A 13,080-nucleotide genomic window follows, 5' to 3' on the forward strand; every position below is an offset into this window, starting at 1 on the left:
GCTTGGAATACAAATTATCCCTTTTTTCTATGTGTTTCATATATATGGAAAATGCTGATCACTAGTCATCATGATAAAAGGTACTAAAGTCCACTTCCTGTGTTTCCTTTGTATTTGTCCACCTGCACTTCTACCTGTGTATTAGGGAAAGCTTCTTGCTTCTACAAAGTACCTGTCCTAGCAGAAATTACTATGCAACATGAATTGTAATGACTGAGGGATTTTTTCAGCGTTAAAAAAATGGATAATCTAAAATGGGTCAAAGACATAAATTCAAGTGTATGACTAAGTTGTTCTCCTCCTCAAGCAAATTTTCCAGTTCTTCTGCTACAAATCTCCATTGTCAGATGGACCATTGTGTGGCAAAATACAACGGAATATGACCAGAACCTGGGAAATCTGGTAAAATGAAATCATTCAGAATAGAGCAGTAGGGTGCTTAGGAAGGTTTGTATGGGAAAGTTACCAAGTTTGAATTGTCTTGCAAGGAGGAGAGAAAGAACAAGAGTTTAAATGTTTGAAAGTTTGCAAAACCTGAAAATTTTCAAAGAAAAACTACAGGAAAAGAAAAGCAATGCAGCGAACTCAAAGTACATTTTTTGACAGTTGATATGTATATCTTGAAACTTATGACTTCAGTTCTTCAGTATGTAACTCTTAAAATATTTTCTATGTCAGGGAAATAACTTTCGTGAAAAACAGGACCTGAAGATTTGAGAGATTAATCTAACCATTAAGAAATGGTAGCACTGTTACTCAAACAGACCTTTAAAGAGATTCACTTACTCCTTAAGTTTTACTTACTTCTTTAACGTGAAGAAAATCTTTAGCCTCAAATGAGATGGCCATGCCTGGGACTGGAACATCATCATCATGAGCTGCACTGTAACCAACATTTGTCCGAACTGCAAATGCAACAGGTTTTGTCTGCAAAGTAAAGAAAAAAAGCTTGAAGATTTCCCTCAAAAACGTGCATATATACAATAGTACGCACAGAGGACGGTTTCTGTAAGTTGTCTTTTTAAAATAATAAAAATGACAAAGAACTTTCAAAACATATGCCGTTCTTCTCAAAATATTTGCTGATCATAGAACAGTCAATTTATGTGAGGCAAATGGCTGACACTTTGTTCCAAAGCAACTGAATCATCAGGAATGCTTGTGTTAGGCTCATCCTGAAGGTCAAAGTCTTCAAAAGTTACTAGCAATTGAGAGCACAGAAAGACTGAAGCACCTAAAATCTCTAGTTGCTATGGAAAACTCAGAGCAAAAGTCCATGTTAAATGTGCGCTGGATCAACATGTTGTGAAAAATCAACATTCTACAAATCACACTAGGAACTAAAGGACAGCATCATTTTTTTTTCCTGTTGTTAAATAGACAAGCTCAAAATGTGCTTTTACGCTATAAACTATCCATTTAAAACATTATGAAGGATCATGTTTACTTACCTTCGTTATTTAATATCAACACATTTTATGGATTGCAAGATTTTTTTTTCTAGCTACTAGCACTCTGAACTCATTTGGGATAAACCCAATCAGGAATTAGAATCGTAAAACAGTTGGCAAGCCATATACTATGCTCAGTTATGATGGAATTGCACAGTAGATCTTCATTTGGCTGAGATTTATTGGAGATTTCTAACCATAGTTCTGTACTGAGGTGGTCATGCATCTCACTTGCATTGCAGTATATTTAAGAGGTGTGTTTGCACTGGCATGGAACATTTATTCTGCTTTCAAGGCAATTACAAGGCCCCTATCGACTTCAGAAGGGAATGAGAACAAGGGAGTCAGACTTCAGGTTTGCCTAGTACTCATTCTTGAAGTTTAAATTGCAATGGTTTACTATGCTTTGCTAATATACAAAGAAATACAATTAAAATGTATATAATAATGAGAATTTAGGTATACAGAGTAAAAGTCATGAAATTCAAACAGGGTTATGACCAAAGCTATTGTAATTTGGCTCCACTGCCTACACACTGTAATCCCACTCACAGCAGCAATGGAAGGAAAAATTTAAGAAGAAGAAAACACTTTTAAATTTTATTTTTAAGGAGGCCAAATCCAATCCTGGGATTTCATCATCAGCACTAAGCTGTTACCTGTCCCCAGCACTTCAACAAAAGTTGAGCGCTTCCTCCTCAGCTGAGCTGAAAGTCCGCTTCCAGTTCTGCTGCCGTGTTTGCCTACAGCTACCTCACACTGTGAAGAGTCCCACGTCAGCCCCAACACAGCCTTCAGCAAACTCCAAAATGAGGAGAATCAGTGCCAGCATCCATTATGGACCCCGACAAAGGGCAAGACGCCCTGCTGCAGAGGCATTCTGAGAGTGTGGTCATGTCAGGCCATCACCAAATACTGGCAAGAAATCACCAAATACTCTCTCACAGAGAGACTTGCTGATTCCTGTTACTCATACCTATACCAGTAGTCAGTATCAGTAGGTTACAGAATTTTTACAAGTTTTATTTTCAAGAAGCAGTTGCAGAACAGACAGGGAGTCTTGTGGCCCCACACCGAGGCTGAAAGCCTTTCTGCAAAGGAAGGGTTAAGCAGGTAGCAAGAGCTGCCATCCAGCTCAGTGCAGCCCGTACCAGCCTATATGGAGGGCTTCCTCTTCTCCTTGGAGCTACAACCAGAACACAGGAGAACAACCTCCACTGTGGCTTTTTCTCCCCCAAACAATGCCTTGAGCTTGCTCTCCCAGCAGAGGATATGAAGCACGGCATTCCTGGGACCCACCATTGTCCCAACCCAAATCCTCCACACTGCTTGTCAGGTCTGGTCTAAAGGCCCTACACATTATGGCTGGTATATCTTTGTGAACTGAGACCCACGGGTGCTCACAACTCATTGAGGAGGGTGTGACGTAACTTTTCATCTCAAAATATATTAAAACTTTTACCAGACAACAGTTTTAGTTTTATTAGTAATGATTTCATTGATGCCAATTTGAATACAACCAAGAGCAGACGTAGTTGGTATGGGTCATCATTTTATGGTTTGGGTAAAGAGTACGGTATTTTGCTAAGATGACAAGATGAAAACAACCACCACCACCACCTCGTTTCCTGCATGAGGAATTGCATCCATTTCTTCTTGAGATGGAAGATATGAAAACACATCCCATACTTCATGAATGCAGACCCAAAAACCTGAGACCAAGAATCATGCAATATTTTTCTGATCACCAAAAATCTCTGACTATTCCACCCAGGTTCATTCTGACAACTTGCACAGTGCTAGAGGTCAGAAATCTGCAGCATTTAAAACCATGATAAAATAGTGATGGAGACGTATAAATAATTCTAAAAACAATATCATGCTACCTGTCCTCGAAAGGACAGTCGGAAATGATGGGGGGAAAAGGTTCCCTGCTGCTTAATTCAGGTCTAATGTGCTATAAAAGCCACAGGGTTCCAATAAAGCACATTTTAAAACCCCTTAAATAGGCCTGTATTTGAATGAACTGCCGCAGTCAAACAATTTACATCTAAGTGCACATTCTAGGGAGGATTTTTAATTTAGAAGGAGAAATAGTATGCTTTTTCATAACATTGGGTCAAGATTGTCTCTGTGTCCAAAAACAAAACAGTTTCACTAGCAATAAGTTTTGGAATGGGCTTCATATTTATGTGGTATTTAAAATCTAAATAGGCATTTGTACAAAGAGATCCTCAGGAAACTATCAGAAAAGGCTTTTATCAATTCTGTTCATTGTTTGGGATTTGATGGAAAAATCTAAAAGGCTGTGGAGGAAGGGCTCTCCAGGCTGAAACTGGCACCATTTAAACTGCAAGGCTGAACATATTTACAGGTTACCTGGCTGTGATTTTTCTGCTACTCATTCCTCTCCTCCCCATCTCAGTGTCTAAAAGGAATTGATGACTATCTCTGAGGTTTTAAAAAACTGGTATATCAGTCACCTGAGTGAAAAATAAGTGATTATTTCAATATAATTCTTACACACGACCACAGGATTACATTGTTACAGAAGCCACAGTTAAACATGGAAAATAATTATAGTTGGAAACAAATCTGCTCAGTACAGTTTCCTGAAACTTTCTGGAGAAAATAAATTTTTTCCTTGTGCAATGGGACATTAATTAAGAAAAACCTACTTAAACCATCTTTGCATATTCTTCGTCTGTTCCAGAAGCCAAAATACTCACTTTGGGATAGCATTATGGAGAGAAAGTAACACTTATCCCAACCCATGTGATTGATTGTATGGCAAAAGACAACTTACAATTTACCTTCCATATCACCAACAAGTTCAGAATAAACTCCACAAATCTTCACATGTGCTATTAGTTACAAATAGCAAAACAGATAGAGCAACATAGAGATGAAAATAGGGAAGTGGCTCTGTCTTTCCCTTGCTTTTAAGGGAAAATGGAATGTTTTAGGACTTATTTTCCTTAAGGGACCTCATTTAATACACAAATCAAAAATATGTTTCCTTTGGAGATAAGTCATACATTATAACAAACAAACAAACAACAACAACAAACACACATGGAAATAATTAAAGAGTAAGTTTTGGCACTTGTGTATTGACATCACGTTAGTCAGACTTTTCATGCAGTACATCTTAGTGCTTCTTTATCTTCTCAGAAAATTTATTTATTTATTTTTCCTACTCTGGTTCTCTTTGCCTATGAATTTAGGTATGCATTATGCATCATATATACTGTGCCTGTGAACCACTGCCTATTTTTTCTGCTTGCCTCCCAGCTTTTAAAATAACACATCCCAAGAGTTCATTGTATTTCTTGTTTATCTACAGTTAGATTACAAATACTTGATTGCTTTTTTTGCAGATCACCTCTTCTAGGTGTTGTTGAAACAACAGAAATTTTTAAACAAAAAATTAACAAACTAGAAAAAAAAAAACACAAATTAGAGTACTATGCAAAAAGCAATAATTAAATAGCCAATAATTTAAAAAATCTGTTTTCTTTCAATAAGAAAAATCCTATTGCTGTTGGAACATGTTGGAGATGCTATTCAGGAGGTAAATTATATGAAAAGCTTGACTGCATTTGCAGGGAATTGATTAAGATTATTTTACTAGATGTTCTTATTAGCTACCACCCTATATTAGAAAATGATAGCCACAATGACAGATATTGTTTGCATATAAACAATTATATGTAAGTATACATTATATATATATACATATGTATATAATATATACATTTAACAATACAATCAAAAACTAACATATGCTTATTTTGCTGAGCAACTTTTTAATACCCTGAACTATTCCATTTTGATGCAGAAGGGCACCTAACACAGATTTCTGGACTCCAGTACGAGAGAGATATATGTAAAAGCTAGACACCCATGTCCTTTAATAAGCCCTTAATAAGTTCACCTTGTCATTAAACAGATGAACTGTTAGAAGGGCATCAAAACATGATTATGCATTCATGAATACATTTCTGAAAATGGGCATTTATGAGAATGATCATCCACAAAATAAAATTTGGCTATTCCTCCATAATTTAAAAACGTTGCAGTGTTGATGCAACATGGATGTCCGATTCCTAGCAACCCAACATCATATCTGATTCAGTTCCTCTAATATTCTTAGTTGCAACAAGCACTCAGTTATCCTATGCCACAGATAGCTATCTATAAGATGTTAGAATTAAGCACGCCAGAAAGAAAAAAAAAAATAGTCATATAGATACTGAATTCACCGGTATCAAGTATCTTCCTTAAAAATAAAAGCCAACACAAATTATTGTTTTGTTTTGTTTTGTTTTTAAAAATATATATATTCATACAAAACTCCACAACTTTCCTGAATATAAAAATTCTACACTGAGTTGATGCTTTATATGCTATTATTCATTTCAATATCAGAAAATATGGATATGAGTAAGCACTAAGTTGTCAAATCTCCTAAATAATACTTTACCATTGAATAGCAGAGAATTGAACATATCATTCATTGTTACGAAGAACGAGTTTTCTGCAAAGCATAGTAAACTGTCATTGTAGAACTGTATCTCAGAACAAGAATGGAAATATTAAGGAACGATCTTTGCTAAATGCTGGTAGGGGGGATAATACACTTACTTATCCTTTCTCACATTTCCTATATCCTCTACCAAATATAAAAGAATGCTCAGCAGAGTAGTGTGACTTACTTCTAACAGTATCAGTGGATGAAAGACTTTAGGCTGACTAAAGACTTTAAAATCTCTGCTGCATTGCAACAAACAGACAACTTCAGCAAGCTAATGTCCTTGACATACTTCTAAGTATTCTAAAATTTCCTATTAGAGGCTACTCAAGAAAAAAGAAAAAAGAAAAAATGAAAACTACTCCATAACCATCTGAACATGAAAGTTAAGTAGCGGGTAAAATAAATAAATAAATAAATAAATAAATAAATAAATAATCCTCTTTCATTTTCTGCTATTGAAAAATTAATGTGAAAATGTAAGTAGAAAGCAAAGCAGAACATTTAGCTTCTAAAACAGTTCATGTCCCATTTTAGATACTCGTCATACTGGTACAAAGGGAGACTAAATTACCATGGGATTAGACAACAATAATTAACCTTGCTGAACATTTAAAACTAATTAATTTATAAAATTTAAATGCTAGCTTTTTTATATCGATCAATAATTCTGAAAGTTCCACAGAACTGTAGAATTCAGTACCTTTTCTTTTCTTGAACTCTACCGTCTTGGAGTAAAGTAATCCAAGTCTGTTATGCAATTCCTTACTTTCCTAAGGAGCTCAAAGGAAAAATAGGACCTTATATCAAACAAAATAAAACTTTTTTTTTTTTGAACACACACATATGTATGTTTTAAAATATATCTAGCATTTGCCTACATATTGTACAGTTCTAAAATTAGACTTGGTCAAAACAGTTAAGTACTTTCTGTTCATTCTCCAGATCTCCAGGAAAAAGTGATGGCAGTTCAGCACTCACTTAATCCACAGGCAGGACTACAGGGACAGATATTCCTAGATGTTAAACACTAACATTTTCTCTCTCCTGAAAGGAATAACACAGCTTGAAAATGTATACATCTTCAAAATGAAGATTTGTGACTTCTTTTCATTTTTTTTTCCCTGGAAAAGTACAATGCTCAACAGACAGAATAACCCATTAGGAGAACAATAACTAGTCTATGAACATCACCATAATCTGTACCACCGGGGCAGCAGGTGGCATACTCTGGTGTGGCATTCTTCATGAACCAGTTTCAGCTTCTGATTTAAACGCAGAATGTCGATCAATGAAACCATATTCACCAACTGTTAAGCAAACTTTGGCTGAGGACTTTTTTGTAACAGACATAAATTAACATGGGACTAGGGGGACCTGAGTTAATATTCCTTTTTTTTTTTTTTTTTCTGTCTGGATCTCATTTCTTCCTTTTCGTTCACAAGTTATATTCGTTTTAAACACCTTTGTGCAAACTCTCACTACTAACTCAATACTATTTACAGTATTATTATACTCTGCTACTTATATTCCTTATCCTCTGTTTTATGACTAACTTGCATTCAATGCATACACAAGCATTTGCAGTATCTGTCTCACCCAGTTTGTTGGTTTAAGCAAATTAGCACCTGCTTGCCTCAATCTGTACTTGAGAAATATTGCACCCTAAAAAATACAACCTGTTTTCTAGTAAAGTACTTAAAACATGACAGGACCATCTTTTTTCCGATAACTCATTTTAGATTTTTTATACTGTGCCATAAACCCAGTGCATGCAGCCCCTAGAGATCCTTGCCAAGTAGGTAAATTTTCTGACATGGAATTTGCTCTCAGAACAGGTCATCTCCCTCATGGTCACTAACTTTGGGAAAGGTGCTTGATAATCAAGGTATCTCTATTCCCTGGATTAGAGCATTCTCCAAGCCACTTTCATTTACACCTGAGGCTGTCCTATACGAAGCAATGACCCTAGGGCTGAAGGAACACAAGCAGGAATTAAAGCTGCCTTTCCTTTTTTCAGCAGTAGGTGATGAGGATCTAGGGTCTCAGATCCATCTCATTTCTCACTTCACTTCATTGTACCCAGAGTAGAGGTATGCTGCATTTACACAAGCTTAAATGAAAACTGAATGCTGTTCAGACTGCATGTTTTATAAAGATAATGCCAGCTAAGTCCAGAATTGACTCAGAAAATGACTTCAGTTATCTTTTTGATGAAGTCCTTGTTGATGTTGGCATCTGTGTTAAAGTTCAGAGAATTCATCTCAAAGCAAGTCACCTCCCTCGCTATTTATATATAATGTTATGCATCGTTCATCATACCCACTTTTCATGGATGCCTGTAACTTTAGCTTGAAAGCAAGGAGTTATTTTTCTCTTGGGTAATGAATATAATGGGTCTCACTTGAAACACTACCAGGTTTGCACTCATGTAAATTTAAAATAACATTTTTTTTTTCAGCTAAGGAAAGATGATACTACTCCCAAACTTCTCTTTAGTAGTCTTGGTCAGGAGTAAATATGTCAAGTGATGACCTACATTTGCCACTATTTCTGCAGAACAACCCCATACATACTGTTTGTGCCATAAATGAAATTTATACACCACATAGGACAAAGATCAATAGGAATGTGACAGCGCAATAGCTGCAGTCTTAAAATATGTCATTTTGTTTTGCCCTGCTGATGGCTGAGAGTCAAACATATAGTGCAAAAGCCAGATGTTTTAGAGAATTGCAAGATTTTTGTGAACAACTCAATTATTTTAAGGGAGTTTGCAATGTTATGAAATAAATATGGTAACAAAAGTAGCTCAAGTGAAGAATGGAAAAATAAAACGAACAAAAGAACTTTCAGCTTTTTAATTCATTATTTGGTAATAATTTATAATGCTGTAACAAAAGAAACAAATCAAAATCACCTGAGTATGCATACAATTCACAAATTTACCTCCTAAACACTGATTATTGTTGGAGCCACATTACGGTTAAATAATCGCCCAATGTCTGCTCAGCAATCTCATTGCTAAGGAAGCAACAACAGTTCACGGATGTCCCAACGGAAAATCAGAGTAAACCTGCTGTCATTAAAAGTACCGATCAATAATAACTTCCCAGCAAAGACTCAGCCCTCTTTTATTTGTGTGGGTGTATGCATCAGACAAGGCTGGTAGCAAGACAGAATCACAGAATTCCAACTTTGGTTGGAAGCAGCCTCTGGAGTTGTCCAATCCATCCCTCTGATCCAAGTAGGTCTGCTTAGGCCACGCTGCTCAGGGCTGCGTCCAGGTGAGTCTTAAGTGCCTGCAAGGACAGAGACACCAGCACCTCTCTGTGCATCCTGCTGCAGTACTTGACCACCCTCTTGCTAAGAAAAAGACCATAAAGTAACCACATATCTATGATTAAGGACATTAAATCTCTAATGGATCACAAATACTGGATTTTATGCTGCACTACAAGGAAAATCAAGCAGTATTACAAGTGGAAATCACCATTTTCTAATTTTAATTGCAAGTGGCCTAAAAGGAGTATTTTAAAAAATATATTATTATTATTATTATTACCATCGTGTGGGTATTGGAGGGTGAGGTGGTATTATTTCAGGTTAAAACAGCAATTTTATTACTTTACTACAGCAGACAGCAGTGCTCCCATAACTCATCTAATGCCTGAGGCTCAGCTCTTGGATTTGTGCCTCCCAGTGCAAGGTGCTGTACTCAGCACTTCCTACAAAGTGAAGGAGCTGAAAAACAAAAATATGCTGGGAGAACAAAACACAACAAAATTGTAGTTAACAAGAAGCAGCCCAAGTATAGCTACTGTATAATGAGATTCAAACTCTTTTGAATTATTAAGACTTCGAATATTATGGATCTGTCTTAAGGGACTTGGGAGACAGTAGTCAGCCAGAACATTTCATTCTGGAGCCAACTTTCATCATTTCTCAGTGTCCAAGTCAGTAATTGGATCTGAGCATATTTTACCACATATTTTCCAAACTAAGGCTACGTGAATTATGGGAAGCTGTTACAAGTGCTTGCACTGCCACCTTACAGCGGGCTGACTCGCCAAATTCTCACCTAGGAGCTTGTGCACCCTGACAGGAGAGCGGTGAGTGAGGAGACGTCCCCATTACACAAGCTACAGTCGCCATCAGCCTTTTTGGCCTCTCCAAACAGGCTGCAAGGAACGACATGGAAACTGAGCTTTTAAAGCTTAAGTGTTATTTTCCTTAGGATCAAGGTGAAATTCACTGAGGAAATCTTCTCTGAATCCTTTTGGTTACTAAGGCTCTCTGCTACTGGAAGGCCCATTCTTAAAGAAAGGAAGGAAAGTTTAACACATCCAGCTGGCAGAAAAGAGTCTGCCAGATCGTTTTTTTTTCTTAACAATAGGTATGCTTAAGAGAATTTTTTGTCCTCTCATACTCTCTAGAGATACATTTGTTACTATTTTAGCTCCTCTTCACATACAGCTTGAAAGTCATGCTTCCTACTTCCTTTTACGAAATCATATTTGAATAGAGAGTCACCGATGTCGGTTTACATTCAGCACAGGAGGCAGCAAAGACTGAAATAGCTTTAGTGACGCACAAAAAGCTTTTTCATATGAGCTGGGTCTTTTTTTATTAGAGCATAATGCCATCAGTCAAAACTCATCGGTGGCATGGTGTTGTTTGCATGTAAGTATGCCAGAAAGGTGGATCTGCCGTACAACCCTCTTGGGGAGCCGATGGGAACAACTGGAAACAGCACAGCTGAAGTCTGTTTGTGCTTACTGAAAACATGCTTATTCTGGCAGCAAAATCCAGCAGATGAAAGCTGTCATTTGCAATAAAAATACTGTGCTGGGATTTCAAGTTCTTTTTTCAATGTCACAAGTGAGGACATTTTATGCTTATGAGACATTTTAAGCTTATGAGACAGCATTTTAGTAATCTTAGCATTTTGGCTAAACCAAGGTTCACATAGATAAAAGATCTGCATTAGCATTTTCAGACGATTCACAAACAGAAAATTGTCCAGGAAAAGCATAAATCCGTGACACAGCAAACTAAAGCAAACACTAAATAAATCAATAATGCAATGACTGATAAAAATGAAGATACTATTTTCAAAACCTTCTGAAAAACGTATAGCATTGAAAATGTTTCTTAATTCAGTATTATGCTTGCAAATTTTATTGCTAGTTCCAGTATTTAAATAATTTCACACTTCATTCTTTTTCAATTTGATCAGAAAATCTGTACGACCGCTAGAGTCAAAGATTAATGTTATTAAAACATTTTATTTTTACATGATATGTTAAGCATGCATTTTTAAAAAAACTGTTCTAAAAGAATTCTTTCTTGGTTAGAAACATACATTTCATAGCTAGATAGCCCTATTTACAGAAGTGATATGAATATAAGTTTAAGGGGTGATATTTTAGAGTTTGAAAAGTCAAATGTCATATTAGCTCTTAGTTAGTACACTGAACAAAAACTTGGAAGTTATTTCAGAAGATGGTAAACTCTACATCTCATTCAGTGGGCCTCTCAAATGATTACAATTTATGTGCATAGCTTATGTTATCCTACTCATCAACTAAGTGCAATTTCTTAAATCCTGCACTATCTGAGATACTTTCCATATCTAAATTCAAATGGGATCTCTACTCCAAGTCTCCATGACAGCCTAGATACAGATTACAGAAATTATAGCATGACACATACATTTAAAGTTCTGCTGAAAGAACATTTCTTAAAGTTGAAAGTTAAGCATTCCAGACTTCGGTAAAGTCAAAATGGAGTTGCCTTTAACTTAGGCAAACAGTGGTATCTTTAACAAAGCTCTAATTACATACAGTATTATGGTACGGCCATTAACTTCAGAATGATATGTTGTCCTCCAACCTAGTATATCTTATTTACATGCAGGATCCCCTTGGGATAGATAGATCAAGAATATATGAAACATAAGGGCCTATCTATAGCATCCTAAATTCCTCTGAGGGATTAACTGTGGCTAAAGAGTTGGGCTTACCAAGTCCAACAAAAAGAGGTAAGCAGTCTGTAAGGAGTGGTTTATCTTTAAAAATAGCATGAATCACATTTTCCTTCTTTCTTCCACAACTAGGGAACTAAAGCACCAATTCTTAGCTGTCAAGGCATATGAAATCCCACCCAGTACTCAGTGTTACGAGTGAAAGGTTTCTTGAATTTGACATTCAACATTAATGGAAACTTTTGATTTCAATCTGATTTAGCTGCCCAGCTGCTATCCCATAAAGATAAATCAATACTCGCACAGCATTCAGATAGCTTCTCAATAAGGCCCCACAAAAACAAGAAAATGTTATAGAAATCAATGCAATGCATACTACATTGGGCCACAACAAGAAAGAAAACCAAAAATAATCAACAACTGCATGTTAAATATGATCAGACTACATAGTAAAAACTATACCATTATATATTCTCACTAGAGGGAAAGTTAAGCTAACTCAAACCACCTTCATTTTCTAGTTTTAGAACACTGGATATTGCCTAGTTAGTTTTTTGTTGCTTTGTTTTGGTCAATGCACAATTTTCTATGTTTAAATGAAACAAACAACAAAAGGATCCTGAAATAATAATACATTTTAGTGTTGTGTTGACATTTGCATTTATCGACAGGACAACTAAAATCTTTATATTCATTGCCAAAAACTCCTTGCAACTCCAACTGCAGAATTAACAGACCGCAAATGGTTTACAGCTCTGTAAGAGGAATGGCACTAGACAGAGTTGAGGCCCACTTTGGCTGTGATCTTTTCAAATATTTGCTGAAAGCAGAACAACCGTGAGACTTAGGAACTAGAGCTATTTAAAGCAAAGCTAATCAGAAACACATAGTTTTGTATGATTTTTATGTATTTTTAAATAATATTCAGCTGAAGGCAGTATGAAGCACAAAAAATATTAGGCCAAATATCTTAATTTTGGCAGAATGACAAACAAAAGCAAAATAGATTCTGTGACACCAACTTTATCTGCTATAATCCTCCTGTAGCTATTATAATTCTCCTTCCACCCCTCAGGCAAGACCCATGGTCTTGGGTCCTCAGCTCAGCC

General features: G+C 36.2%; 1 protein-coding gene across 10 annotated transcripts in view; it reads right to left on the minus strand.

Moving 5' to 3' along the window:
• CACNB2 (calcium voltage-gated channel auxiliary subunit beta 2) overlaps positions 1 to 13,080 on the minus strand; it is a 246,403-nt gene that overhangs the window by 41,077 nt on the left and 192,246 nt on the right. For all 10 annotated transcript variants that reach the window (XM_035545416.2, XM_035545420.2, XM_035545415.2 and 7 more), the window contains one exon: positions 805 to 927. In XM_035545416.2, the coding sequence (XP_035401309.1) occupies positions 805 to 927 (123 nt within the window). The remainder of the gene's footprint in view (positions 1 to 804; positions 928 to 13,080) is intronic.

The sequence above is a fragment of the Cygnus atratus genome, chromosome 2 (assembly GCF_013377495.2).
Source record: "Cygnus atratus isolate AKBS03 ecotype Queensland, Australia chromosome 2, CAtr_DNAZoo_HiC_assembly, whole genome shotgun sequence".
Lineage (NCBI taxonomy): Eukaryota > Metazoa > Chordata > Aves > Anseriformes > Anatidae > Cygnus > Cygnus atratus.